The sequence below is a fragment of the Rhea pennata genome, chromosome 20, assembly GCF_028389875.1.
Source record: "Rhea pennata isolate bPtePen1 chromosome 20, bPtePen1.pri, whole genome shotgun sequence".
Lineage (NCBI taxonomy): Eukaryota > Metazoa > Chordata > Aves > Rheiformes > Rheidae > Rhea > Rhea pennata.
This window is the reverse complement of record NC_084682.1, coordinates 7320500-7348344: the sequence shown is the minus strand read 5'-3', so window position 1 is coordinate 7348344 and position 27845 is coordinate 7320500. Positions and strand designations below refer to the sequence as shown.

General features: G+C 68.1%; 3 protein-coding genes across 3 annotated transcripts; 2 read left to right on the top strand and 1 right to left on the bottom strand.

The window, feature by feature from the left end:
* Positions 1 to 459: 459 nt before the first annotated feature.
* Positions 460 to 14426, top strand: MMP28 (matrix metallopeptidase 28; the record flags this gene model as incomplete). The annotated part of the gene is made up of 8 exons (XM_062592268.1): positions 460 to 531; positions 6521 to 6600; positions 7372 to 7505; positions 9794 to 10015; positions 10873 to 11118; positions 11586 to 11735; positions 12338 to 12505; positions 13308 to 14426. Coding segments are annotated over 8 exons (1467 nt in total), but the record flags the coding sequence as incomplete, so codon positions are not given.
* Positions 14427 to 15746: 1320 nt separating this feature from the next.
* Positions 15747 to 19996, top strand: LOC134149594 (GAS2-like protein 2A). Its single transcript, XM_062592832.1, has 8 exons — positions 15747 to 15788; positions 15872 to 16248; positions 16910 to 17148; positions 17237 to 17344; positions 17425 to 17521; positions 17961 to 18234; positions 18847 to 19225; positions 19871 to 19996. The coding sequence occupies exons 2-8, from the start codon at positions 15891 to 15893 to the stop codon at positions 19994 to 19996; spliced, it is 1581 nt and encodes a 526-aa protein (XP_062448816.1). The 5' UTR covers positions 15747 to 15788; positions 15872 to 15890.
* A 459-nt stretch (positions 19997 to 20455) lies between these two features.
* On the bottom strand, positions 20456 to 24862 carry RASL10B (RAS like family 10 member B). Its single transcript, XM_062592561.1, has 3 exons — positions 24586 to 24862; positions 22773 to 22897; positions 20456 to 22315 (listed from the first exon to the last, which is right to left on the bottom strand). Exons 1-3 carry the CDS (start codon positions 24799 to 24801, stop codon positions 22045 to 22047), a joined length of 612 nt encoding a protein of 203 aa, XP_062448545.1. The 5' UTR covers positions 24802 to 24862; the 3' UTR covers positions 20456 to 22044.
* Positions 24863 to 27845: the final 2983 nt, after the last annotated feature.

The window sequence follows — 27845 nt, the reverse complement described above, 5'->3', positions numbered from 1 at the left end:
CACCTGGGGTGATCTCCCAGGACAGCGTGTACGTGTCGGGGCTGTGTGTGCAGCGTGTGCGAGCAGTGTGCGCAGCGTGCAAGTGCAGCGGGAGCAGCGTGTGTGTTGGGTGAGCAGTGGGAGGGCAAGTGCAGTGTGAGCGAGGTGCGTGTGTGTGTGTGCACGCGTGGGGGCGTGTGGGTATGTCCACGCGTGGGTGCGTGCGTGGGTGTGTGCACGCGTGGGTGCGTGCGTGAGCGCCTGCGAGAGCGGCGGGCGCCGCCGGGCGGAGCCCAGCGCGGGGCTGGCGCGGGCGGCCGGGGCGGGCCGGGGCCGCCCCCGGGCGGGGAGAGGCGGGCCGGGGCCGGGGCCGGGGCCGGGGCCGGGGCCCGGAGCAGGACCAGGGTCGGGGCTGGAGCGGCGCGGAGCCGGGAGCGAGCGGAGCCCGGCATGGGGGCGCGGGGGCGCGGGGCGCTGCGGGCCGCGCTGGCGCTGGCGCTGCTGGCGGCGGCGCAGCCCGGAGCGGCCGCCTGGCACCGGCGGGAGGCGGAGGTAGGGCCGGGCCGGGCCGGGCCGGGCCGGGCCCGGCGCGGGGGCCGCGGGGCCGGGCGCTGCGGGGCTGCGCGCGTGGGCATGCGTGTGCGCGCGTGTGCGCGCCGTCGGTGCGCCGCCGGTGCCTGGCATCTACAGACCCGTTTTGCTCTCGGGAGGCATCGACGACTCTCGGTATCGACAGGCATCGATGCCCATGGATTTCCGAGCCTCTCAACAGGGAGCGATATGCATGGGGCAGGGGGGTGCGTGTGCGTGTGCATGGCAGCAGCGTGCTCCGTCGTGCCGTCGGTGCATGTGCGTGCGTGCCGTCGGTGCAGCGCTGCAGGTGTGCGTGTGCCGTAGGCGTGCGCCCATGCACGCTCTAAGTGCGTGCACGCGTGCCGGAGGTGGGTGCACGCGTGCTGTGTGGGGGTAGGGGGGGGTGCGTGTGCCCACGGGCAACGTAATGGGTTCACAAACCCTTCTGTATCGCTGACGAAACGACAGAATTTGGGCATTAAGAGTCTTTCCGTCTGCTGGCGATTTGGATGGCACAAAACCCGGTCGTTCCCCCCCCGCCCTCCGCTGGGGCCGTGTCCGCGGTTTCCGTTTGTGTTTCTCCTCTTAGTCCGTATATTGTCTCTCCGTGCTGCCATCCGTTCCTGTTTGCTTGGGGAGAACGAGGTACGAGATTTGGCTGCTGAACAAAGGTTGTCACTAGGGATTTGAGCTTTTTCTTGTTTAGGCACTGATCCAGTATACATTTGCACAGATGCTTGATTTTAAAACCCTAGCAAGCTCTTGTGGATTAACTGGGATTTTTCGCATGCTTTAAGAGGAAAAGTGTACGTAAATGCTGGGAGGCTTGTTTTAACGTGTAAGCTGCTTATGCTGGGAGAGGCTGTTTCGCTCCTCGGAAGAGGTGGTTTATACATGCGCTTGTCCCAGTGTGCGTAGACCTCAGCCAGGCCTCTCACATCATCTGGAGAGAAATAAAAATGATCTGCAAAGTGCTTAATGCTCAGAAAATCAATAATTTAAAGTTAGCTTTAAAGAAAAGCCAGCTGATGAGGGGAGAGAGCTTTAAAAGGTGCTGGGTTTTGATTCCTCGCTTGCGACTTCTGAGGACTTTCCCCTCGAAGCAGGTCCTGGGATCTTGGCAGATCTTGGCCGACCCCAGGTGAGGGCACTGCACAAGCTCCTTTCGCCTCTCGCTGCCTCCGTTCCCCCAGTGCCAAGTGCTGCCCTTTCCAGGGACTTTAGGAAGATAAATACTCTGGAAGTGCTTAGAGACTGGGATGAGAAAGCTTATCTAAATAAACCGAACAGCTAGCTTTGCTTTAAAGTGGAAGCTGAAACTCTCGTATAACGTCAAATAGTTTTAGTTACTTGCGGCTTTGGGAAGACCGCTGCCAGTCTGCTTTTGAAGCTTTTCTTCTTTTACTGCTTTTAAAAGAACCAAACTTAGCAACAATGGGTTGTGTGAACTTAGATGTGAAAGTCTGAGAAAATGTCTAGCTGTGTTATTTTCCTGGCTTACGCCCTTGTTTTCACTGTGTTTGTAATGATCAAAGCTAAAAAAAAAAAAAAGGTAAGTAAGTAAAGTTTGGAACTCTAATTTAAAACATTTTTGTGTTAAATCAACCTATTATCTGCAGACTCCAGACAGGAGAAGGGCAGATGCTTGATAGCACGTAGCAGACTGGCTCCTGCTCTTACCTGGGGGTTGCCGGCCCGTGCCAGGGAAGCAGCGGGGTGTGCGGTGCTGCCTGCATCCCTCTGCTGCCGGGCGACTTGTTCCAGATTCATGGCGCAGGATGTTCCTAGGGAAGTGTGTGTCCACGTGCTTTCGGTGCCGAGGAGGAAGGACAAACTGAGTCCCTGTAGCGATCTGCATGAGAAGCTGCGGGTCGCTCGTGCCAAGGGGGAGAATTGGTGAGAAGTTTGAGAAAAGCAGGGTGTGAAGAGGGAGAGTGAGGATAAGTGACGGAGACCTCCTCATTCCTCTTTTTTTTTTTTTTTTTTTTTTTGTATCCTGCCATTCCTCCTTGCACCTCGCCATCACGGTGGCGTATGATCTCACACGTGCTCTTTCCACCCCGGGGAACCAAGGGCCCCATTTAATACCGACTCTGAGCTCTATTTCTGCCTTCTAAGAGATGCTCTGCTACCCGGATGAGCTATTTTACGGAGCGGGTAGTAGTTTGGGGTGCTGGGGGCCGCTGTGCCCGGTCGAGGCCGTGCGGCCGGCGTCGGAGCCCGTCAGCAGCGCTGCAGCAGCCCGCAGCTCTCGGGCGCGCGCGGTGTGCCGGTGCCCTCCGCCCAGGCGCCGTGCTCCCGCGGCCGGCTGTGCCTCGGGGGGCTCCAAACGAGACGCGGGCTTCGCCCTTCTCCACCGTTACCTCGCCGGAGGCGGGAGCCCGGGCAGCGCGCCTGCCCCGGCGCAAAGCCCTGCGCTTGGCCCAGGGCGTCGCTCGTGCCTGGGGCCGCTGCGATCGCCTCTGAGCCCCGCAGAGCGGCGGACGTGGGCGCCCGGGGGGAGAAGCAGCCGCCCGCGGCGCCGCCGGCCCCCGGGGGCTGCGCGGGGCAGGGCCCGGAGCGCGGCTGGTATTTACAGCTGCTCTTCTCCCGCCTCCGCACTGACCGGTGGGAGAGGTGCGCCCGGGGCGCGATGCAGCCAGGAAGAGGAGGAGGAGGAGGAGGGCGAGGAAGTCGGGGACGGAAGAGTGCCATGCAGGAGCGCGGTCGTTGCCTTTATTCAGTGCAAACGCAACCAAAGGATCTGATGGCCCCGGAGGCAGGCACTGCCCTGCTGGTGACGCCGAGCCAAGCCCCGTCCATCCGTGTGTCCGGGTGTCCGTCCAGTCTCCTTTGTCTAGGTGATGCAATGTTTATTGTCGCTGTCCTGCAGCGACCCTCCCTGCAGGATGGGCAGGCACTGAGCTAGCTAGCTAGCTCGAGGAAAGCAAGGAGCGCTCGTAGCTAGGCCTGCTGCGTGGCTGCCCCTGCCAGGCAGCTCGAGAAGATCAGGCCTGACGAACGAATCAAGGAGCCGAAAAGACGCCGGGCGCAGCCTCCCCCCGCTCCGGCGCGCGCGCGCGTGAGCCAGCGAGACGCAGCGATTCTGCCTGAGGGGCTGCAAGCGCGGGCAGGGCTGCGGCCAGGGGAGCGGGAAGAAATGAGCGTTTTTAAACGTCTGAGCGTCTTGCTAAGCCGGCGCGGTAGAAGGCAGCAACGCGGTGGGCAGGGTCCGGCGCGCCGTCGGCCGGCCCGCGCCCGGCCGCGGCGCAGCGCTCCTGTGCCGTCGTGCCAGCGCGCGCTCGCTCGCCGGAGCCTCTCCCTGCGGCTCGGCGAGAAGCCGGGGGCGGTTTGAAGAGCTGCTGGTAACAAGACGCTTCCGCAAAATGGCACGGCGAGGTGGGAACCCAGCGCCCTTCGCCCAGACGGGGCTGCTCTGGGGCCTCGGGTTTGCAGGATTTTGCAGGCCCGGGAGCTGCGGGGTAGCTGAGGAGCTTGCATTTAGGATGTGCAGTGAACTAGAGCAGGGCTCGGGCACGTCTGCACCCCTCGGTGCCGCCCCGCCGGTGCCCCCGGCCGCTGCCCTGCCGGCCGGCCCGCCGGTGCCTCCGGGACGGGAGCGCGCAGCCGGCGTCCGGCCTCAGAGCTCGGCCGCGGGGGCGACGGAGGGGCGCGGGGGGGGGGTCCCGCGGGCGGGCAGAGCTTCTCCGGGTGCTCCTGGGGCTGGGACGGTGGAAATCTGCCAGAAATCCGCGTGGCTGCAGGGGAGGGCAGGCAGGACGCGGCTCCCAGGGGGGAGGGAGGTCTCCATGCGTCTGCTCCTTGGCTGCCTTCCACCCGGGATGCCCCTGCTCGGGGCGCAAGGTGTTTCCTCGGCTTGAGCGCCCGGCTGCGCTGTTCCGCGGAGCTCCCCGCGAGAGCCGCGAGACGGGAGTGCTTCTCCGGCCCCGGCGGCTCTTCCCCGGGGAGCTGCTCGCCGGCAGCCGGAGCCGCTGGCTTCTGCTCTGCCCCCCCCCCGGTGCCGAGGGCGAGCCGGGCCCGTTTCCCGTCAGCGCTGCTCGGCTCTTTGTTTCCGGCTGTTCCTCCTTTCCCCGTGCATGGGAAGCAGCGTTTCCCCCGCTGCGGCAGGGGCAGTTTCCCCTCGCACTGCCAAGCCTTTAATTGCCGCCTCTGGCTCTGCGCAAGAGCTGGTGTTTCGGACAGGTTTGTGTGAGTTACAGCAGTTGCACCGTGGAAAATCGCTGCATCCCTTTCCCTGTCGCTCGGTTTCCAGCGCTAATATCAACCGGAGCGAGCAGTAGGGTGTCTCGAGCCTGCGCGCGGCCCGGGTCCCCGGAGCCGGACGCTAGACGCAGCAGTTCCCGGGAACGGCGTGAAAATTCTCCCGCTGCTTTTGCAGCCGGAGGCCGAGGCCGCGGCGTAACAGGCTGAACGTACTGCTTGGAAACCGCCAGCTTTGGCCTGACTTTCAAAGCTGAAGGAAATCTCGATCCTAGTGGCAATTCCAGTGCCCTGTGTACGCGCTGGTGCCAGTTAAGAGCAGCTGCTGGGACTGTGATTGCGTTTTTACTGTGCACCCTGTTTCATCCAGACGGATTTTCAAGCATTAGTGAGATCATTTGGGGGAAAACCACCTTCATTTGCTTGTTTTAAGAATGAGGTTGTGTTAGGTCGCAGATGAAGAGATCAACTGTTACGCTTTAGAGGCGGAGGGAGGAGGAAGGTTGTGGCCGAAAACGTTTGAACTGTGCTCTGCCCGTGAGCCGCAGGGCTCTCCGGCTGGGTGCTTTAGGGCTTGCATTTGTCTGCACTGATGTAATCGTTTGGGACTATCACTGCGTACCCATATATGTAGCTTGTGACTTTCCAGTTCTCGAGGGGAACGTTGTAAAAACACAGCGGCGGCGGCGGCGGCGGAGGAGGAGGAGGAGGAGGAGGAGGGCCGGCACCGTCGCCTCTCCCGAAGCGGCGGGGCTCGGGCCGAGCCCGGTACCGCCTGTCGCCGCGAGAGACGGCGATTTTGCTGATTAGAGGCCGTTCTTTGCAGCACTTCCTTACTGAGGTCGCTAATCTGTCTGTTTTTTCCTCATCTGGGCATATTTACTCGAGGAATCAAAGCCCGGAGTGCCGATACGGAAGAGGGAGCGTCCGGGGGAGCGGAGCTGCTTTGCTCGGCGCCGGCGCCTGTCCTCGAGCTCCGTCGGGGAGCGAGTCGTCGGCCGGAGCGCGGCAGAGCCCTGCCTCGCCTTCGCTGCGAGCCGGTGTTTGCGGGGAGCAGGCCGGGAAAGCAGAGCCAGCCGCAGGCCTGGCAGCGCGGGAAGGAGCGCGCCGCGGTCCGGGCGGCCGAGCCTGCGGCGGCCCCGCGCCTGGGGGCTCCCCGATTCGGACGGGGCGGGCGCCCGGCCCGACGCCGGCCCCGCGGCGCGGTGCCCGCCTTCGCTCGCGCGCCTGCAGCAGGGGCGACGGCTCGGGCGTTGGAGGGAGCCGGGGGGCTGCTGAGAGCACGCGGGGCGTTCGGGGGGGAGGCGGCTGCGGGGCATTCCCGGGAATGTCGCTGTTAAACGCCTCGGGAAGCCGGGGGCCCGCTGGGAAGGGGGAAGCGATTCGGGCGCTGCGGGAGCGGGTTCAGAGCAGCAACCCCGGTGCGTCTGGACGGGCGACGAGGGCGGACGGGTCTGGCAGCGCGGATCGGCTCGGGAGCGGAGCGCCTTTCCGAGGCAGTCCGACCTCCTGCAAGAGGAAAACCCCTGGCCCTCGAGCCGGGAATTTAATCCCTGCGCCGAGCCGCTGATCGGAGCCGCTTGCGTGGGTCTGGTAAGCTCTGGCTGCAGACGACGATGTAGCAGGTTCTTATCCGTCGATAGCAGCGTTACCTCCTATGTGGCCATCGTGTCGTCGCCGAAACCCCCCAAAGCCGTTAAAAGCGACTTTAAGGAATGGAGCAGACGGGCGGCTCTGAGCCGTGCCTCTCTCACTGCTCTTCCTGCAGCTGTTCCTGGAGAAGTACGGCTATTTCGGAGAGCCGGGTCCCGGCAGGCGCAGCCCCGCGGAGTTCAGAGCGGCGCTGAGGTACGAGCCGCTTGCCCCGAGCGGCGGCCGCGGCACAGCTAGCCCGGCCGCAGCGCAGCTAGCCCGGCCACAGTGCAGCTAGCCCGGCCACAGTGCAGCTAGCCCGGCCGCGGCGCAGCTAGCCCAGCCGCGGCGCAGCTAGCCCGGCCGCGGCGCAGCTAGCCCGGCCACGGCGCAGCTAGCCCGGCCGCGGCGCAGCTAGCCCGGCCGCAGCGCAGCTAGCCCAGCCGCGGCGCAGCTAGCCCGGCCGCGGCACAGCTAGCCCAGCCGCGGCGCAGCTAGCCCGGCCACAGTGCAGCTAGCCCGGCCACAGTGCAGCTAGCCCGGCCGTGGCGCAGCTAGCCCGGCCGCGGCGCAGCTAGCCCGGCCACAGTGCAGCTAGCCCGGCCACAGTGCAGCTAGCCCGGCCGCGGCGCAGCTAGCCCAGCCGCGGCGCAGCTAGCCCGGCCGCAGCGCAGCTAGCCCGGCCGCGGCACAGCTAGCCCGGCCGCGGCGCAGCTAGCCCGGCCGCAGCGCAGCTAGCCCAGCCGCGGCGCAGCTAGCCCGGCCGCGGCGCAGCTAGCCCGGCCGCGGCGCAGCTAGCCCGGCCACAGTGCAGCTAGCCCAGCCGCGGCGCAGCTAGCCCGGCCGCGCGCCCCAGCAGGAGCCCCTCGCTGCGGCGTGCTCCTGCCAGGGGGCAGCCGGGGGGCTTTGCCGAGGTCAGAGCATCCCGCGCCCCGTGCACGGGGCGGCGCGGGGCGGGGGGAGCTGACGCCTGCCTTTCCTCCGCAGGGATTTCCAGCGGGTGAGCCACCTGCCGCGCAGCGGCGTGCTGGACGCCGCCACGGTGCACCAGATGGGCCGGCCCCGGTGCGGCACGGAGGACGCGCGGAGCCGCGGGCGCCGGAAGCGTTACGCCCCGCACGGTGAGCGCTGCCGCCGGGGCCCTCCGCGGGCCTGGGCGCCGGGCGGCGGGCTCGGTTCCTGGGGATGCCGCCGTTCGGGAGGGCCTGGGGGGTTCCCGCCGCTGCCGGGGCAGGGCCGGTCCCAAACTTGCCTGGGCTCCGCAGCGATCGAAGGGGCATCATGTCCCGCTCCCTTTTAGGGAGCCTCTGGCTTTCTTCCCCCAAAGAGCTGACGTGGTGTCTTTCCTGCAGGCGGGGTCCCGGGCAGGGGGTCGTGGTCCCTGGGGCCAGGGGTGGCTGCAGGGGGTGAGCGACGACGGGAGCCAAGCGCCTCCCGGACCTGCAGGCCCTCGTCTCTCCCTCTTACGCCCATGGGGAAACTGAGGCAGGGAACGCCGTCTCGCTTCTGCAGGGCAGCGGGTCCCCCGGGGCCACCCCGTAGCCCCCTCGAGCCCGTGGGCACCGGGCGGAGGGCAGGGGAGGGCGGCGGACGGAGCGTCCCGCACGCCGGCGGCACCGGCCGGGAGCGCCGGGGGCTTCGTGCCGCGCATCCTGCTGCAAGCAGGCAGCAAAGCGCCCCATTACCCCCCACCCACCGCGGTGCCGGCAAGGCGCCCGGCCGGGCTCGGAGAGGCTCGCGCCCGGCAGCGCGAGCGGGCGCGCTTGGGGCACAGCGGGGCGGGAGCGGAGGCTGCGCGGCCGAGCCGGGGAGGGCATCGCTCTGCCCCTAGCCCGCCCCGCGGCTTGGGGCCGACCTTTGCTGCTGGGAGTGCTTTGGGGGGCACGAGGAATTTCTCACCGACCTGGATGTTTCCGTAGCTGCCGAATTCCTCGGTCGCCTGTGGGAGGCGGGGGGCACCATCGGCGTCTGCTTAAAGCGCTGTGAAACCCCATCTGGAGGGTTGCCGAGCTGCCCAACCTGCCCGCGGGCAGGAAGCGGAGCGGGTGGAAGCTGCCCGGCCCCGCGCGGACCGTGGCCAGGGCTCTGCCAAACCACCCGGCTCGGACACGCAGCGGCGGGCGGGAGCGTGCTGCCGGGCCGGTTCCCCTCGTTTCCCTGCAAATTTGGCGCAGGCGAAAGGCAGGTGCGGAGTCGCTGGAGGTCTACGGCCCCAGGCTCCCGCGCCTCGGCGCCGGCTCCGGCGCCCACGTATTCCCAGCGCGGCGCCCGTGGCTCCTCTCCCGGTCCTCGCCGCCCCCAGGCAGATGTAGCCCTGGGCCCCCGCAGCTGCCGAGGGGCTCGGGAGGGGGAGAGGGGCTGTGGCGGCCGCGGGGACCATCGCGTGCTCGTGGCGGGGGGCCGGCGGGTGATCTCGAGGCCTCGCTCGCTCCGGCGTTGCCGCCGTCTGCCCCCGTGGCATCGCGGCTGGGTCTCCCTCCGAAAGGAAGCCGCGGCCAGCAAGGTCCTCGGGGCGGGTGAGCTGCTGCTCTTCCAGTGGACGCTTTATCCCCGGTGGCTGGGCTTGCTGGCAGGAACATCTGCAGGCAGAAATTACCAAGGTGCCTTTAAAATGTGAGAAAATGCAGCTCCAGCTGCTGGAGAGCTGGCCTCGGCTTCCTTGCCTGAGCTCGGTATCTGCTCTGTTTCAATTGCACGTGCAGAAAAAAATAAAATAAAATAGGATCCCCTAGAAAAATCAAGGCTGGATTCAGGAGGGGTCTCAGCAGACGGAGGGGACCGTCGCCCTCCTGCCCGGGGAGTTTTGGGTGCTGCTGGAAGTCCAGCCCTGCACGCAGACCCCTGGCCTCTTGTGCCCCTCCGGATTTCGGGGTCCCCGCAGCAGCGGGTGTGCCGACACGGGGCCGGTTGCGGGTGGTGCGGAGGTACGAGAGTTGACCAAGGAGAGGCGCGTGCCGGGCGCGGCGCTGGTCGGCATCTTCACCTGGGGCTGCAGCTGGTTTCAGGCAGGAGCTCGGCAGGCCCGAGACCCCTGTTGAGTTTGGTCCCGGGCAGCACGACGAGGCAAGGGAAGTTCAAACGGCGTGTGGCAGCTTCTGCCCTGCCCCGAGAGCGTTTGACCCCTCTCGCAGGGAGGTTGCAGGTGCAGCTCAGCCGTCTCTGGGGCAGGATCTGATGGTGGCATCTTCAGAGATCGAACAGGTCCGAGCCTGCTGCCAGCGCGGGGGCTGAGGCTGCTGCCGCGGTGCCTGGGTTTCTCTCTCCGTTCTGGCTTGGAAAGTCGCTTTTCCCAGCACTTACACACCTGGAAGCAGAGGCTTGCGAGCACGCTTTCCTCCATCCAAGCGGTCTTGGGATGGAGGAGCAAAGCAGCGCCCTGCCTCGGACTGAGCTCTGCTCCCTCTCGCAGGCGGCAAGTGGCACAAGCGGCACCTAACCTATCGGGTGGTGAACTGGCCCTCGTACCTGCCGCAGCACGAGGTGCGCCTGGCCGTGAAAGCCGCCTTCGAGCTCTGGAGCAACGTGTCCTCGCTGGTGTTTTGGGAAGCGCGGGATGGCCCGGCCGACATCCGCCTGACCTTCTTCCACGGGGACCACAACGATGGACTCAGCAACGCCTTCGATGGACCAGGTGCTGGTCGCTCCCCCTCGTAAGCTTCTCTTTTACAACGTGGTCTCTTTGTAGGCAGGGAGGAGGGCTGGGGTGGTGCCGAGCTGGGGGCGGTGGAGGCACGGCTCTGCCCCGACAGACCCTCTTACTGAGGACGCCTCCCAGTTGGCAGCCAGCGTTAGCAGAGGCAGAGGTGGAGCTGATGTGGCATTGCAAAGAGAGCATCCTTCTCGCTAGGCAGCGGTTTGCCAGGTAATTGCTCGTACTGTGTCCCTCACTGAGAGACATTTGTCCTTTGAAAGCAAGGAGAGGACTTTGAGGGCTCTTGTGTCTGCTTAGCAGTGAGGATCTTTCCTTGCCTGGAGCAGACCGCCAGTGCCAGGTCGTGCAGAGCTCTGCAGCGCGTCTCGGTGCTGCCTCCAGAGCCAGTCTGCAGTAAGACGTTGGCTTATTCGTTTGGGGACACTGGCTCCTGGTTCAGCAGCCCCGAACGCAGGGGCTCCTGGTGAGGTGTTTGAGATGCTCATTTCTGGATTATGCTGGTGGCCTTCAAGGAGCCCTCCCCACCCTGGTCACGTCTTCAAAACCTGAGCCGATCCCTTCCAGACAAGCCTTTCTGCTCTGCCGTGGCAGGCACTTGCTGTCCTTCTCTGTTCTGGAGCCCTTGCCCTGGGGGAGCCATTGCGGTGGGCTAAACCACAAGCCCCCGTGGCGGCAGCAGGGAGGGAGCATCCACCCTTCGGGCACTGAGGCTCCCTCTCGGAGCGTATTCGAGCAAACCAGAGCTGCGCGGGCGCCCCCGTCCCCTTGGCTTGTGCCTTAGGTTCAGCCCTGCCCGCAGCCCCTGCGCAGTCCCTAACCGGCCCTCGCGTCCCCAGGAGGTGCCTTGGCCCATGCCTTCTTCCCCCGCCGCGGAGAGGCCCACTTTGATAACGATGAACGCTGGTCCCTGCACAGCGGCAAAGGGCGCAACCTCTTCGTCGTGGTCGCGCACGAGGTCGGCCACACGCTGGGGCTGGAGCATTCCCCCGTCAAGAGCGCCCTGATGTCTCCGTACTACAAGAAGCTCAGCAAGGATTTTGTCCTCAGCTGGGATGACATTTTGGCTGTCCAGAACTTATACGGTGAGCGTGGCTCCCCTGAGCCTCCCGCGGTGCCTCTCCCCAGGGCTCGTCCCTAGAAAGCAGAGCAGAGCGCCAAAGGCACGGATGGCAACAGGTCCATGCGAGGGGTGAAGGCTCTGTGCAAGCTGCGTGGGGGGGGATGACTCCAGCTGCAGGGACGGGGAGCATGCGAGCCGTGTCCCCTGTGGTTGGCAAGGGGGACGCAGTAGGGAGTGTGATGGGTCCCAGGTGCCAGGTCCCAGGGTGGAGAAAGCCTGTTCGCAAGCTGGAGAACGTCGGTGCCTGGGGTCTGCTGGCTATCAAGGGGTCTTTGCCCACTACCTTGAGGAAGGGGATAGAAACCAGACTGTGGGTCAGGAGGGTGTTTGGTGCCCTCTGACGAGTCGCCAGCCGTGTGTTCAACCAGTGCTTCGGGGAAAGCCCCACAGCCGCTGCTCTGTGACTCACTGCTCCTTGCTCTGTCCCAGGGAAACCTTCCAAGGGCTCAGCCGTCCAGCTCCCCGGAAAGGTGTTTGCTCACTTCCAGGACTGGAGCGCCGACCTTTTTGGTGAGGAATGGCGGCAGAGGAGCCTCAGTGCCTATTACTGCCACTCCTTCTTCGATGCCATAACCGCCGGTAGGTGCTTGCCAGCACAGCCCCCCCAAAAGGCACGCTGCTGCCCCCACCACTACAGCGGCCTCTTTCTGCTCTGTGTCTTGTCGCTGATAAGATCCAGAGGCGGAAAAGGCAGGTCTGGCTGGTCCGCAGCCCTGCTCGTGCTCCCAGGGCTGGTGGCATCGCCGGTGCTCGTTGCTGCTGACGAAGCTAAGTGCATCTTGAGGACACAGCAATAGCTTTGTGTCCCGGGAGCGCGGAAAACAGCCTGCAAATTGGACTGGGGCAAGGCTTAGTCAGCGCACAAGCTCCGACATGAAAGACAAGCTCTGAGAGGGGGCTGCGATCATCGTTCGTCCTCTCCAGGCCGGAGGGGAGGAAACGAATCAGGGCGACCTGGAGGGGGAGGCTGGGAAGGTAGAAGCAGCACTGTCACGTTGGTGGAAAAATGCCGAGCGTGCGAAACGCCGGCGGGGCGGGAGGATGGCGTTGAGGCAGGGGGAGGGAAGGGGCGGGTGGGTGGGCAGCCGCGGGGGGACCGGGCACCTCCAGCCGGTGCTGGGCACCGCCCGCTTGCGGGTGGCCGAGGAGGTGCCTCACGTCTCTTCCCCTGCTTCGCACAGATGTGGATCACAACCTGTACATCTTCAAGGGCAGCCACTACTGGCTGGTGTCGGTGAGCGGTAACGCCAGCGACCCGCGGCCCCTGCACGCCCGCTGGCCCGGCCTCCCCTCCGGCATCGACGCCGCTGCCTGCTCCGAGCTCACCGGCAAGTTTTACTTCTTCAAAGGTACTGAGATGCAGCGCTGCCCTCCGGGTGCACTTAGGCGAGCAGCGCTCACCTTTGCTCGAGCGTGATCCGAGATGCAGCAAACCCTTCGAGGTCCGTGGGGGAGTGGGGGGGGGGGGTTGTGGGTCCCACCGTGCTGCTGGCAGAGCAGGAGCAGGGGGAGGTTTGCAATGAAGCAGCCTGGGCTGGGGGGCAGCATGTCCCTTCCTGCGACTTGGAGCCCCTGGACGGCCGTGACTCAGTTTCCCCATTGCCTGCTGGCATGTGGCTGTGCCAAGGAGCTGGGAACATGGTCTGCCAGCTGCGGCGTGACCGTGAAAGCCCCACGGTGGTCCCTGCTGAGCGATGCTCTGGAGGCGTCACAGCAGAGACCAGCTCGAAGCGGGGGCGCAAGGTTGGTCGTGAGACAGCCAGAGCATCTCCCATGGACAAACCCCGTCCTCTCCATTGCTCCTGGCATGGTGGGAGCAGCAGCATGGCATGGCCAAGTTAAACCCTTGAGGGCTGCTGTCTTACACGGCCTGCAGACAACTACACAAGCAGCTTTTGGTCCACGGTGGTTTCCGTCCGGTCCGATGCTCTCCCCGGTGGTTACAGTTGGGTCACCAGAAGGATAGACCCTGTCGCCACCGTGCTAGATGGCCCAGACACATCTCTCAGGCAGTGAGGTTGGTCCTCATCCATTCATCCTGCAGATGAATGATGGGGTTGTGCGGGGCAGTGGAGGGACCTTATCTCCTGCCGGTGGTCCAGTGAGACCTCTTTGGGAGCGACCCTATCCCCTCTCTCTGTCTCTTCCGAGGTGGCCGATGTTGGCGCTACAAAGGCTCCACCTTGGAGCTGGGTTTCCCCCAGAAGTGCAGCGCCGGTGGCCTCCCGCGGCACCCCGACACGGCCCTCTACTTCCAGCAGCTCCGGCACCTGGTGCTCTTCAAAGGGCCCAAGTACTTCGTGGTGAGCGAGGAGACCCTGCGTGTGGAGCCCTACTACCCCCGGAGCCTGCGGGACTGGGACGGGCTGCCCCCCGGCACGACGGGCGCCCTCAGGCACCGCAACGGCTTCATCTACTTCTTCCGGGATGACCAGTACTGGCAGTTTGACCAGGCAAAGCTGCAGGTGGTGGCCACTGGCAAGTGGGCCGCAGAGCTGCCGTGGATGGGCTGCTGGGACGCCAATGGCGGGCAGGTCCTCTTCTGAGCTCCTCCGCGCCCACGTACCGCGTTCATAGACTCTACTTGAATTCCCGTTTCCAAGCGGCTCGGCAGGGACTGACGGTGTCCACCAGGTCCCCAGGCCACCCTGCCCTCGGGTGGACAGGTCGGGTCTCCCCACGGACCGCTGGGGCCCTGGGGGAGCTGCTTCCCTGGAGAGCCGCGGCCTGGTGGGTCACAGCCTGGAGGATGCATCCTTCAGCCCAGGCTGGTTGGACAGGGCCAAGCGGGCTCCGTGCCGAGCCGGGCAGCGCCGGGGGCGGGCGCGGGGTTTCGGCGGGGCGGCGAGCCGCGGCCGGGGCTCGAGGGCGCCGGAGCGCGGTGCTCCCGTGGGCGGGGGGCGGCTGGCGGGTTCTCCGCTGTCTCGTAGGGCTGCGAGAAGACGCCGGCTGGAGCCTCTCCCCGGGCAGCACGGGCAGCCGGCGCGTCTGCTCGGGGTTTTTTTATCCCGCGTTATCTGTGAGCGACCCCTCCCTGCGCGGGCATGGCGAGCGCGTCCGCTCCGGGCTTAAAATCTCAGGGGATTTTCAACGTTGCCAAAGAGACGGGGCCTCGTCCTGGTTTTATTTGGAAATGAGCAGTAATGATGCACCGTGGACTGCAGTGAATCCCAAAGGCTTGGAGCCCTGAACGTCAAAAAAAAAAGAAAAAAAAAAAAGAAAAAAAAAAAAGCCCTCTGGATATTCAGTGTCGGGATTTCTGTTTGTTTTTGTGGCTCTTTTTTTTTTTTTTTTTTTTTTTTTAAAAAAGATTTTTTTCAAAAAAAAGTCTCTTGGAGGGGGTGTATTTAAGATGCGCGCGTGCGCATCGGGGATGGGAACGGGTCTTGCTGTTTTATCTGAAGCTTCCATGGAGAAAAGGCTGTTTTCCGGCTCAAACGAAAGGGGTAAATCGTGCTGGAAAATAGCCGCGTGCTATATTGCTGTCTATAAAGCCCTTGGGGCAGGAAGGCTGACGCCTCGGTTCCCGCTCGTCCCCCACGAGCAGGGCTTTCTCCAGGCCCTGTGCTGAGCTGCCCCCCCCGCCAGCCCCCCCAGGCTGCTCTGCATTTGCTGCCCGGGGAGGTTCGTGCGCTGCCGAGTTTGCCCTCGCCGCGGCTCTGCGGGGGCCCCGCCGGCGGCCCGGCCCGGCAGCCCCTTTCCCGAGGGTCCTTCCCTCCTCCCGGGCGCGACGTTCGCCAGCCTGCGGGAATAGCCGGGATTCTTGTGTTTCCTCCCCCAGAAGGACACCGCGGCGGGCCCGCGCCCCCGCAGCCGGGCCGGCTCCGCGAGCGGGAGCGTCTCCTCCTGCGGTGTCCGGAGAGGGCGGAGGTGGAGCGGGGACGGCTCCCGGCACGACCCCGCCGTCGGCCCCGCTCGCCCTCGCCTCTTCGGGGCTGTGAACCGGCTGCAGCAGTGCGGCCGTCTCCGGGCTGCCGAGTCCCTGGTGCGGAGCCGCGGGGGGGGTGCATCGCTCACAGGGCTCCCCCGAGCCCCCCGGCTCACCTGGGAGCCGTCGCCTCGCCTCGGTGCCTCAGTTTACCCAGCCCCTGCAGCGGGGAGCTCGGGGGCGCAGGGAGCCGCCGCGGGGCTGCCCGCCGGCAGCGGAGGAGCAGGCGCCCAAGGGTTAACGGGGAGGGTTTGCAGCCGGTCCCTTGTCACCAAGCAGCACCCGGGTAGGAAACAAAACGGCCGCTGCCCAGCGGGGCGATTCCCCGTCCCGGCCGCGGCGCCCGGCTCGGACCCCCGGGCAGGGGCGCCGGCGCCGCCGGGGCTGCCCGACCTGCCGGCGGGCTGCGGCGGGGGCCGGGGAGCGCTCGTGGCTGTCACCAGGTTGGGGGCTGCGGCCCTGGCACCGCGGGCCGGGGGCCCGGGGACGGGAGGGGGTGCCGGGCTCGGGGGGGGGGGGGGTGCCGCGTCCCCCCCTCCCTCGTGCGCATGCGGTACGGCCGGGGTGCCCCGCTGCTCCTAGCGAGGTCTGCAGCCCGCGCGGGGATTCGGGGCTCGGTGGTGGTGGCACCCGCCAGCACGCGGGGAGCACTGGGCAGCCTCGGCGCGGGACGGGCACGTGAGAGCCAGCACCGGCGGCACCGGGTAAGGCGCCGTCCCCGCGGGCTGGGCCGGGGAACAGGCAGCACAGAGGTCTCCAGCACCCTCTCCTCTCTGTCCCCTCCCAGCCTGGGGTCCTACGGCAAAATGTCGGGGATCCCGGGGGCCACGGTGCGGAGCATCCGCCCCTACAAGTCAAGCGAGCAGTACCTCTACGCCATGAAGGAGGACTTGGCCGAGTGGCTCAAGGAGCTCTACGCCCTGGACATCGAGGTGGGCACCTTCGTGGAGGTGCTGGAGACGGGCGCCGTGCTCTGCTCCCATGCCAACAATGTCACCCATGTGGCCGGCGAGTTCGCCCGCGCCTGCCCCGACCTGGCCCGCAGCCTCCGCCTGCCCACCGCCGGGGTCACCTACAACCACGCGGCCCAGCCGGGCACCTTCCAGGCCAGGGACAACGTCTCCAACTTCATCCAGTGGTGCAGGAAGGAGATGGGTATTAAAGGTAAGCGCTGCAGTGTGATGCACCACGTCGGGTTTGCAATTCCCAGCTCTGGGCATCGCCCCGCTTTCTTTGTATCCCCCAAATGGGGTTTTTTCCTCCACATGCACCCAGCAGCTCGGCCGCCCCCGCTGGCTGCGGGGCTGGAGCCAGCCCTGCTGCAGCAGCTGCTCCTGCCTGGGTGCAAAAATGTGCTGTGGCAATGGAACTGGAAGGGGCATGGGCGGTGGCATGCTGCTGCCACGCGCCGCACAAGCTTGTCCTGAAAGGCCAGCAGGGCAGGCGTCCTGCACCCCGCAAGGTCCTGCTCGCCCCGTCGCTGCCAACGGTAGCAGGTGTCCCGGGGGCCCAGGGGCTTCGCCGCAGGACGGGTGTGGCGTGGTCTGTGCCCCGGGCACCCACCTGCTGGTATTTCGTGGTTTGGGGATGCCGTGAAACAGCATCTCTGCACGTGTATGGCCTCAGCGGATTGCTCGCTCCACTAACTTACCGACCCCTTTTGGACCTGTGGCCAGCGTGGCAAGGAGCACCACGGCTCCTGCTCCGGGGACCACCTCCCCGAGCTGGTTTGGCCTGAGCCGGCGCAGCTCCACGGGGGCCCCCCTCTGTCCCCTCCGTGCCCATGCCCTCGCCCACCCGGCCCTTCCCCACGCCCCCTGCCCAGAGGTCCTGATGTTCGAGACGGACGACCTGGTGCTGAGGAAGAACGAGAAGAATTTTGTGCTGTGCCTGCTGGAGCTGGCGCGCCGGGCGTCCCGCTTCGGCATGAGCGCCCCAACCCTCATCCAGATGGAGGAGGAGATCGAGGAGGAGCTGTGCCAGGAGCTGGACCTGCCGCCGCAGGAGGCGCCGCCGCCCCGGCCCCCGCGGAGACCCTGGGACCTCCAGAACCTGGATCAGATGGTAGGGCAGCCGGCGGGGCGCTGGGGAGCCGGGTGGCAGCGGCGGGGGGCCATGGCACCGCGGCGAGGACGTGCCCCTGCGCCCGCAGGTCCAGTGCCTGGTGAGCCGCTGCACCTGCCCCGTGCAGTTCGCCATGCTCAAGATGTCGGAGGGGAAATACCGCGTGGGAGACTCCAGCACCCTCATCTTTGTCCGGGTGAGTCCGCGGCGCCCCGCGCTTGCCGGACGCCGCTGGCTCCGGCAAAGCGTTGCTCACGGGCCCATGGCTCCTGGCAGATCCTGCGCAGCCACGTCATGGTGCGGGTCGGCGGCGGCTGGGACACGCTGGAGCACTACCTGGACAAGCACGACCCGTGCCGCTGCACCTCGCTGTGTGAGTGCCCGCTGCCCCAGCGCCGGCCCGCGTTTCGGGGTAGTGCGATCGCCTCCGAGCTTCTCTGGGGAGACCGGGTGGCTTTGTTGGGTGCCTTTACTGGGTGCCTTTGCTGGGTGCCTTTGCTGGGTGGCTTTGCTGGGTGCCTTTGCCGGGTGCCTTTGCTGGGTGCCTTTGCTGGGTGCCTTTGCCGGGTGCCTTTGCTGGGTGCCTTTGCTGGGTGCCTTTGCTGGGTGGCTTTGGTGGCCGCTAGAGGTCACAGCAGACTTCGGGAAGCAGGTGACCAGGCTGCTTTCGCGTGGCCAAAGCCCCGCTGGTGCTCGGCCCGCAGGGAAGCTGGAGCATCCTCCCGCAGCGAGGGAAGGAGCGGGGGGCGGCGCGGGGCAGCCGCGCTCCCCGCCGCCCCCCCGAGCCCCCCCCGACTCCCACTTCTCCGCAGCTCACAAACAGGCCTCAAAACCCGGCGGCGCCCAGCGGCAAGTGCAGCACGAGGTCCGGCTCTGCCCGCCGGCGGCCGGCCCCGGCCAGCCCCAGCCCCAGCCCCACGGCCAGCCCCAGCCCGCCCTGGTGGTCAGCCGCTCGCAGAGCCCGCTGCCCCCCGTCGCCTGGGGCACCTACGCGCCCCCGGGCCGCCAGCCCCGCTCGCCCCCGGCGCTGAGCCCTCGCCGGGAGACGCGCCGGGGCCCCGCTCCGGGCCGGCCGGCGCCCGGCAGGCGGGACGGCCCCGAGGAGCCGAGCGGGCGGCGGCGGCGCCGTGGGGGGAAAAGCCCCCCGGGGCCCGGGGCCGCGGCGCCGCCGCCGGCGAGCGGCCGCCCGGGAGGCCGAGGCGCAGCCCCGGCGGCGCGGCCGCGGCACGGGGGGCTCCAGCCCCCCGCCGGCCCCGCGCCGCCGCCCTCCCCCCTGCGGCAGGACGCCCCCAGCCCCGCGCCCGGCTGGAAGAGCCCCCGGGAAGGGAGCCGGGGCGCGGGGCGCTCGCCGTCGCCCCTCAAACCCGCCGGCGGCACTACCCGCCCCAGGCCGGCCCGCCGCCCCCAGACCCCCCCGAGCGGCTGCAGCGCGGCCGGTCCGCGGGGCGCCCGGCCGGACCCCGGGCCGGGGGGCACCGACGGCCCCGCCGGCGGGAGCCGCGCGCCCCGGGGCTGCTCGGCGGAGCCGGCGCGCGGCCCGGCGCTCTGCCGCGGCCTGGGAGCCCAGGGCCTGGGCGACACCGGGGTGCTGGGGGCGGCCGCGGAGGAAAACCACTGTCCAGAGGGAAACCGGGAAAACCTGCGCCCGGCGGGCAGCGCCCGGGCACCGAGCCCCGCCGGGGCGGCCGCGGGGCCGCGGGGCTACGCCGGCGTCGTGCGGGAGCTGTCCCGGGGCCGGCGGCCCCTGCGCCCCGTGGAGCTGAGCTCCTGGATTGCCAAACCCCTCCCCGGAGCTGCTCCGGGGCTGGCCGCGCTCCCGGGTGGGGGGGCCGCGGCAGCCCCGGAGGGGCCGGGGGCCCCGGGCACGGCGCCCGGGCGGTGCGGGGGTCCGGCCGGCGAGGGCGCGGGGCCCCCCGCCGCCCCCCGGCCGCCGCCGGCGAAGCCCCGGCGGTGCCTGCGCAAGCCCGACCGCGTGCCCTCCATCTACAAGCTGAAGCTGCGCCCCAAGGTGCGGCCGCGGCGGGACCACCGGCCCGGCCAGCGCCCCTCGCGCATCCCCACGCCGCTGGGGCGCCCGGCCGGGGGCCGCCGGCAGCCCCGCGCCCCGGCCCCGGCCCCGCCGCGGCACCCGCCGCCCGCTGGCCGCCCCACGGCCAAGCCCCCGCCGCCCGCCCGCGCCCGCCGGCTCCCCGAGGAGGAGGAGGAGGAGGAGGGGGAGGGGGAGGAGGAGGAGGAGGAGGCCTGGGTGTGAGGGCGGCGCTGCCCGCGGATGGGCGCCCCGAGGGTGCTGCTCCCCGCGGAGACTCTCGCCCGGGCTCTTCGGCGCTGCGCCCCGTCCTTTGCAGCGGGTTTTATTTATTATTTATTTTTTTTTTTGTCATTGGGCTCGTAACCAGCCCCTTTCTTAAGCACCCCCGCCTGGTTTGGGGGGGCGGGGGATCAGCCTCGGGGCTGCAAGCAGAGCGAAGGAGGCGCTTTACGGAGGGAGGAGGAGGAGAAGGAGGAGGCCGGCGCGAAGCAGGCGCTGCCTGCCCGCTGCTGTGCCGAGGACACGGTGGTGGCTGAGGCCCGGGCAGGCGCGCGCGGACCCGCTCCACTTGCACGGAGCACGGGAGCACGGGAGCACAGGGGCGCGGGAGCGCGGGAGTACGGGAGCACAGCGCCATGGCCTCGCCACGGCCGCCTGGCCTCTCCCCGGGCCCCAATTCCCGTGGCGGCCCAGGAGGCTTCCCAAGCTGGCAGAGCGAAGCACCCTTGGGTGATCGCCCTGGAAGAGGAAATCCTGCAGTTCGCGACACAAGCGACGCAGACAGCGAGCCGGCTACGGAGCAAGGCGGGACAGACCTGAGCTTAACCGGGCTCTCGAAGAGCAGGGCGGGCGGGAGCCTCCGCCGCGAGACCCAAGGGCAGAGGTGAGCCGGGCGCCGGCAAAGCCCGGCCACGGCCGCGCGCGGGGAGCGGTACCACTTGGCACTGCGGGTGCCCCTCGGAGAAGGGGGGCCGCCCCGCAGCCCCCCCCCCCGCACGCCCTGCCCCGCAGCCCCCCGGCACTGCCCCCCCGGGGGACGACCTCCGCGCAGCCCCGGATCCCCTGGGCGCTGGGAAGCGCCACCCACGTGGCGAGCGTGTTACTGATATAACTTTCTCCGTCTATAAAGTACAGTAGAATATAACAATTGTATTTATAACCTTTTTTTTTTTCTTTCAAAATACTAAATAGATGCTATAAAAACCTGTAACTAATTGTGCTATAAACTGCAGGCTACCGGGTTGTAACAAACGATGTATTGGCTTAGTCGTCGACATGTCTACGTCGGAGCACTTCATAAACGCTTTATTCTCAGCACTTACCGGGGAGTTTCCTTACCAGACACTTGGGGGGGGACAGAGCTCGCGAGAGGGCAGGACCGTGGGGCGGCGCCGGGCCGGGCGGCAGCGAAGCACGGGAGGTCGGACCCCGCGGGACCCCGACCCGAGAAGGACCCGGGCCTCCCCCTCCCTCCACTCTCCTCTCCCTTCGGGTTTTGGGTGTTTCGGCGCGCGGGGAGCCACCGCACACCCCCCGCCGGCAGCACGGCTCCAGGGCTGGGAGCTTTCGGGCGGCTGCTGTTCGACGCTGCTGCTGCCGGAGCCGGCGCTGCCGCGAGCACCGGGAGCTGAAAGGGAAGGAAAAGCCGCTGCCGGTTCCTCCGCGTACGTTCGCTCCGCTGCAGCGGTGCGGCGCGTTCGGCTGGGCCGGAGCACGTGCCGGCGCGGCAGAGGCACCTCCACCCGGCGGGGGCAGAGATGCTTCCGGCGGCCCCGCTCCCCTCCGCGCCGGCGGCTCCTCTCCCGCCGGGACCCCTCGGAGCGGAGCGGAGCGGCCGCCCACCGGCGCGCTCAGCCCGCGGCAAGAGGTAGAGAAGGGGCCGCTCTTCCCGGGAAAGCCGCTGCAGCGGCGCAGGCGCGAGGCCGGGCCGCCGGCGGCGTTCCCGGGGCACTCGGCGCTCGAAATTTCATCTAGAAATTCCTGCTGGAAAAGGAGCCCAGGGGACAGAAACGAGCCCGAGCCCGTGTACCACTGCAGCCGGCTCCGGCGGAGGCGAGCGGGGCCGCTGGCTCCCTGCCTGCCCTGGCCCCCGGGGTGTTTCTCCTGGGACGCGGGCTAAAGCCGAAGCGGCGGGGAGGGTCGCAGCGGCCCCGCGCCGCGGCCGCCCGGCGCAGCGGCGAGCGGGCCGGGGAGCTGCGCGGCCAGCAGCCCGGCGGCGGGGGGACGGGCAGCGACGCGGCCGAGCCGGGGGCAGAAAGATGAAGCGCGAGTTGGAGGAAGCCCAGGCCGGAGAAGAGGGGCCGGTGTGGGGAAACCCAGCGTTTTCTCGAGCGGGGGAACCAAACGACCGTGCCGCCGTGGAGCAGGGAGCGAGCGGAGGTGACCGGCTCAGGCTGGTGAGGAGCAGGGACACGGTGGTGAACATCAGTGTAGGAATTTGAGGTCTACAGGACAACTTCAGGGCTGTCCCTCTCCATGAGCATCTCCTGAGAAGCAGCCAGGGCAGCCCAAGGCCAGTCCATGGGGCAACCTGGAGCCACCCTATGGGCACCATCCGAGCTGTCTCCTCCACCCCACCAGTGCCAAGCATGGCACTTCAGGCATGGCAAAGATACGACCCACATCTGCACAGGCCTCAAGCACTAGGAGGCAGGGGGAGGCCTTAGGGTCCGCAGAGTTAGCCAAGGTCCATCCTCACCCTTGCTACTTGCAGCATCGCCGTTCTCCATGCAGTACCAGGTGTACTGTCCCAGCATTTCACCCCAGGGGTCCTCCACTCCTGCTGCCCCTCAGCTCCATGGAGGCTGGCGTGGGATGGGCAGCAAAGCCCAGGGGCGCTGGAGCAGGGCCGGGGGGGCCGGGAGGTCTCACATGATGGTGCATCGGTTCCTTCGCAAGGCCCCTTGGAAGCGGATGGTGGTGTGGACGTGCTTGCAGCGGGCGCAGCCCACGCTCTTCAGGAGCTCACTGAAGAGCAGGAGGATGTGCCAGTTGTATTTGGCCGAGCACTCAATATAGCCACACTTCCACGTCTTCTTCACCAGGTTGGAGACATTCCAGCGAGGGATCACCCGGCCCCTCTGCAGGTCCCGCTTGTTGCCCACGATGATGATTGGGGTCTCGGACGTGCCAATGACCCTACAAATAGAAGAGCAATGGAGAAGGAGAGAAGGGGACTGGGCACAGAGCAGAGATAGTTCTGGCCATCCTGCTGCTTCCTGGGCCTGTTCGTGAACCCCAGCTCACACCAAACAGGGTCCTGGTGGCACCTCAGCTGCTTTCAACAGAGAGGTATGGGCCAGGCAAATGCCCCGTCCTTTCACCCTTCCTCATGGCCTCCACCCATGCTCCGCTCTGGCCAAAGCTGCTCTCCAGACAGCTACTGCCCACTTGTGCTACCTTCCTGGTGACACATGCTCTGCTCTCCCCTTGGGTTTTGCATTAATGATTGGGCTCCCTGCTCTGCAAAGAGCTTTCTCCTTCTCTGCAGGACCTAATAATACCTGGTGCTGGGCGAGAGCAGATGGGCACTGAGGATGGCTGAGCTGCCAGCAGCGGAGCGGCCACCACGTGCTCGGGACCGCGCGGCACGTACCTCGTTTCCAGGATCTGCTGTCGGATCGTTTTGATGTACTCGAAGCTGTCAAAGCAACAGATGTCATAGACCAGGATGTAGGCATGGACACTCCGGAGCCCCCTGCAACACGCGTCCGCCCACTCCTGCAAGGTGCAGAGAGGGGTCAAGCCTCGCTCGGGCCCGCGCGCCGCCCCGGGATGCCCCGCGCCGCTCTGGGGCCAGCTCCCTCGGAGATGCTGCGGCACCCGAGATCGTTTTCCCCTCAATTAATCCAGGAGATAGATAAAGGGATTTGTCAGTCCCAATTCCTCTCCTGAGCAAGGATTAAAGCCTGACAAATGTGCCGGCCTGAAGGCGCATTAAATAGAGCTGGGCGGACTGGCTGGGCACGGCCCCGTGCCCCAGGCAGTGTCTGTGCAGGGGAAAGCCTCAGTGTAGGAAGCTGCTAATTAGGTCTATTAATCAGCAATGTCCCCTGGGCTTGGAGGCAATGGGTGAGCAGAGCCCGGCCCTGGCAGGCCACGAATTTGGCAGGCGCAAGGAGAAGACCGAGAAGGGCAGGGAATGTCCTTTGCCCTTGCTCGGGCGCTCTGCAGACGGGGCGGCCGGAGCGCGGCGCGGCGCGGCGATCCGAGCCGGCGCGCCCCTCTCCCGCCCGCCGCCGTGCGCGGAAGGCACGAGACGGCGCTTCGCGCCCGGCTGCCGGAGAGACGCGGATGAACCCAGGGGCAGCGGCTCGCGTTACCGCCTTCAACGACCCGCGAGATTAACCTATCGCAGCTATTATGGCGGGAGGCGACGCCGGGACCCAGCTCGCTCCGACGCCATCCCGGGCCATCCGACCTCCCTGGCCGGGTGCTCGTGCCGTCCCCCCCGGCCCTCTCCCCTAATCGCTGCCACCGCCGGTCTCCCAAAAACCATACGGGCAAGACGCAGATCACGGCGATGGGTCCCCACGCGCTGGGGCCTTTTGACCAGGTTGGGTGGCGCCGTTGGCGAGGCGGAGGAAGGCGACCCCCGAGGAGACCCCACCCGGGTTCTCCAGGCCTGCTTCCCTCCCTCCCTTCCCACCCCATCCTCTCCCCCTCCAGGATAACTCTCAGACCATCCCCTCTTCCCTGGAAACCTCCGCCTGTTCCCGCCGCCTGCCCTCTCCTGCACGGCAGTCGCTGAGGACGTGCGCCGCGTCCGCCGTGGCACTAAATTACCCTCTGCTATTTGGGGCTCTCTCGCTCCCGGCACACACGCCCGTTAATTTTTAAACCTCCCGCTCTTCCTGGGGGCACTCGCTTGGCCTCCTCCCCGACGGCTTTGGGGAAACGCAGCCCTGTCCTGCATGGTCCCGGCACAACCTGGCCCCTCCACTCGCCTTCTGCAAGCCGGGAGCGTCTCGGCGGATGGAGACTTGGGTTGGCAACGCCACTGCCTCGCCCGCGGCTGCTGGGCTTTACCTGTGTCCCCGGGACGGAGCTGCGGCACCAACAAAAATCCCCTTTCCCGCCCGCGCCGAGGCTGCGAGGAGTTAGCCGAGCGTGCCTGCTCGTGCCTCGGTTTCCCCCGCTGCGAAGCCAAGGCCAGCTTGCCCCTGGTGAGGTTCAGGACATGCTGGTGGACTCGGCTCTCCTGGGACAAAACCCAAGCGAGGCTGGGAGGGAAGAATGTCCCTGCCCAGGACACGAGCTCCTGCCTGGCTCACCACCACCATGGTGGTGGGCTCCCGTGGGCAACAGCCGCGAGGGGCACTGACCTGGGAGGACCGGGATTGAATTTCTCCTTTAGGAACAAGGTGGCAGCTCAGCCGGTCCGACTCAGCACTGCCCGGCTCACCTACCTGCAGGGTGTTCACCGGGAACGCCGTGATGGGCGGGAAGTCCATGATCTGCAGGTCGTGGACGTGGCCATTCATGACCACGGCGGGCAGGTAGACGCGGCGGGCCGTGGTGGGCACGCAGACCTCGCTGAACTCGTTGTAGAGGAACTGGCGGACGATGGCGCTCTTCCCCACCCCTTGGGCTCCCAGCACGGCAATCTTGAATGTTGTCACCATGCCGGCCGGCGCCGCGCGGGGTGGCCAGCTGCTCGCGCCCGCCGTCCGCTGCCCTGCTGCTGCCCCCACGGCGCCGAGGCTGCATATTCCCGCGGCGGGGGGGTCAGCCCCATTCAGGACACATCTCCCCTTCGAGCCAGCTCTTCACTGCAGGGACAAGGAGAAGCGGGTCAGACCCTCCGCTGGACGCCCTCGTGGTAGTGAAGGCTCCGGGCAATGTTCTTCCAAGCAGGGAAGAGAGTTGGGTCAGTGTGCTGGGAGCCAGGAGCTTTCCCCACCCCCTACCCCATCGCCACGATGGGCCTTGGCACCGCGAGGTCCGGGGGTCCCTCCAAGGCCTCCACCTTTCAGAGCCAAGGAGAGCCAGGATTTGAGCAAACGTTGCCCCAGGTCTGATGGGAAGGTCCTCACCCGTTCCCGAAAATGCTGCTGAACGCCACGGAGCAGCCCGCTCCTGTCCACCTCCCGCCTTTCCTCCCGCTCGGCCCTCAGCACGGGCAGCCCCCCGCGTCCCGGTGCCCCTTCGGTGCCTCTCCCCATCCCGGGACAGGACGGAGCCTCCGGCTAAGGCGACCTCAGCGCTGCCGGGGCAGACGGGCCCTTCGTCGCAAGCCCCTGAGCGACAGCAGCGGGCGCAAGGAAACCCCCTGCGAGCAGGACCGTCCCGCAGCTCCGGGCTTGCAGCGCGCCGGCGGCCTGGCCCGGCCCGGCCCGGCGCAGCCCAGGGATGCGTCGGTGCCAGGGCTGCTCGCTCCGAGGCCTCACGCCCCAGCGAGGAGCGGGAGCCGGTGCCCGGCCGGTCCGTCCCGGGGCCGGTGCCGGTGCCAGCTGCCGGCGCGTGTGGGAGCAGCGGATGGGGCCGGGAGCGGCTCCGGCGCCATCCCGCGCTGGGGAATCCATCTTCCCCTCTGTTTGGACAGGCAGAATTGGCTTTTGCTGGCGGGGGGGAATTTCTCCGCGCCTGCGAGTGACAGTGTTAATGTTTAATTCCAGGGTTTGAGCGGTCTGGCAATTAATTTGATGGAGGCTAATTTCTGCGGTGGCTGACAGGGCACGTCCTCCCACCGCAGCCAGGCACACGCTCCCGTGCCCCCGGGGCCGGCCACCTCCTCCTGCGCTTCTCCCGTGCCTCAGTTTCCCCAGCTGCAAGCAGACGGCCGGTGATGCCATGCGGGAGCCCTGGGGAGCAGGCTCTAGGGAAAGAGCAAGGCCCATGGGACCGATCCCGCTTCTACTCGCTCCCATCGCTAGGAGCTTTTGCTCCAGCTTTTGCTCTATCCCACCGCAGAGTGGATGCTTTTGGGACGGCCGCTTCCATTTTCTCGGAAAAACAGCCCCGAAGTGCAGGGGACCCCGTTCCCCAAGCTGCCGGCGAGTGGCGGGTGCATCACCCCACGCCCTGCGTGGTTCCACGGGGCCGCGGCCGTGGGGCGCGCCGCGCATGGGCCGTCACGGTGCTCGAAGCCGAGGGGGGACCGGAGCGAAACGGGGACGCTGCATTGCTGGCGTCGCTGCGCCGTGGTGCCTCGGCGCGGCAGCGCTCCGGAGGCCGCGCGCGGGGAACCGGGGGGGCGACGCGAGCCGTGCCGGGGTCTCGCTCCCGCAGTGGAAGAGACCCGGCGGCCCCGCGTGGGTCGCCCTGCGTGGCAGCGCTCGAAGCCCCGGTCCCAGCCCGGCCGGGGGCTGCACGTGGCCCCGTGGGTGCCGGCCCGTGGCAGAAAGCAGAGGGCAGCCGGACTCGCGCGCTGCTGGCTCGGCCCCATGGGCCTCCCGGGCATCGGGGCATGGGGGAACGGCCACCCCCGTCCTCGCCGCCGCGGGAAACCGAGGCAGGGAGCGGGGCAGGGAGCGAGGTCGCCGCAGCGGGCGCGGGGTGGGGGGCTGCGGGCCGGGGGGTTGCGGGGCGCGCCGGCTGCTAGGCCGAGCTCTCCGCTCGCGGCGGGGCCGGGGCTCGCCGGGCAGGATGCTCCCGCCGCCGTGTCCCCGCGGGCTCCCGGCGTGACCTTGGCCGCACCACCCGCACCCGGACCCGCGTCCCCCCCCCCCAGAAAAGCCGAGAGGGGCCCGAGCGAGGCCGCCGCGCCGCGAAGCCCGGCCGGGGCGGCAGGCCCGGGGGGCGGGGGAGGGGGGGTCTGGGGGCGGCTCGGCGAGCAGCCCCGCGGCGGAGCGGCGGCTCCCGGCTGCTGCCCGCGGCTCCCGGGCGCTGCTCTCGCCGCCGCCGCCGCCGCCGCGCTCGGGCGCCCGGAGCAGCCCCGCGCCGGGGGGCGCCGCGCTCCGCGGGGCTCCGCGGGGCTCCGCGGGGCTCCGCGGCGCAGCGAGCCGGGCAGCCGCGGGCGCCGGCCCCAACTTTATCCCCGCCGCCCGCCGCAACTTCGCCTCCGCTCCGCGCTCCGCCGCCCGCCCCGGCCCCGGCCCCGGCCCCGGCCCCGGCCCCGGCCCCGGCGCTCCCCTACCTTGCGGCCGCTGCCCGCGCCGCCGGCGCCCGGCGGTGCCATGCGGCGAGCGCGGCCCGGCGGGGCGGGCGGCCCCGCTGCAGAGCCGCGGCCCGGCCCGGCGCGGGGCTGCCGGAGGTGCCGGCGGCGGCGGCGGCAGGGGGGGGCGGCGGTGAGGGGGGGGGGGGCGCCGCGCCGCGCCGCTGGGTCGCAAAGCCCGGCGCGCTCCGGCGGCTCGGCCGGGGCAGGCCCGGCCCGGAGCGGGCGCGATCGCCGGGGGAGGCGCGCAGGGAGACGGCGGCGGGGCCAGGCGCTGCCGGCTGCGAGGGAGCAACGCTCGGGGGTGCCGGCCAGGCGGCCCGGGGCGCGGGGCGCGGGCCGGGCCCGGGGGGACGGGGGGAGGGCTGCAGTGCCCGGGCGGGGGGGAGGCAGTGCCCGGGGAGGGGTGCAGGCACCGTCTGGGGAGAGGGATGCCGGCGCTGCCCGGGCGGAGTGACAGGCAGGCAGGAGGGCCACCAGCTTCGCCTGGGTCTCCGGGGAGGTGCTGATGGGAAAAGGCCCTCCCATGCCCCCCCTGCAACGTGCTGGGGGCAGCACCGTCACCCTTTCTTT

Bases quoted from the DNA above. Each gene is read 5' to 3' on its own strand.
- LOC134149594 (XM_062592832.1), top strand. From the start codon at position 15,891: ATGTCGGGGATCCCGGGGGCCACGGTGCGGAGCATCCGCCCCTACAAG. The intron at 17,149-17,236 runs GTAGGGCAGCCG...CTGCGCCCGCAG, and splicing joins TCCAGAACCTGGATCAGATG to GTCCAGTGCCTGGTGAGCCG. The intron at 19,226-19,870 runs GCCGGGGGCCGC...GTGGCGGCCCAG, and splicing joins CCACGCCGCTGGGGCGCCCG to GAGGCTTCCCAAGCTGGCAG.
- RASL10B (XM_062592561.1), bottom strand. From the start codon at position 24,801: ATGGTGACAACATTCAAGATTGCCGTGCTGGGAGCCCAAGGGGTGGGG. The intron at 22,898-24,585 runs GTAGGTGAGCCG...TGCACCTTGCAG, and splicing joins TCCCGGTGAACACCCTGCAG to GAGTGGGCGGACGCGTGTTG. The intron at 22,316-22,772 runs GTACGTGCCGCG...TTCTATTTGTAG, and splicing joins CAGCAGATCCTGGAAACGAG to GGTCATTGGCACGTCCGAGA.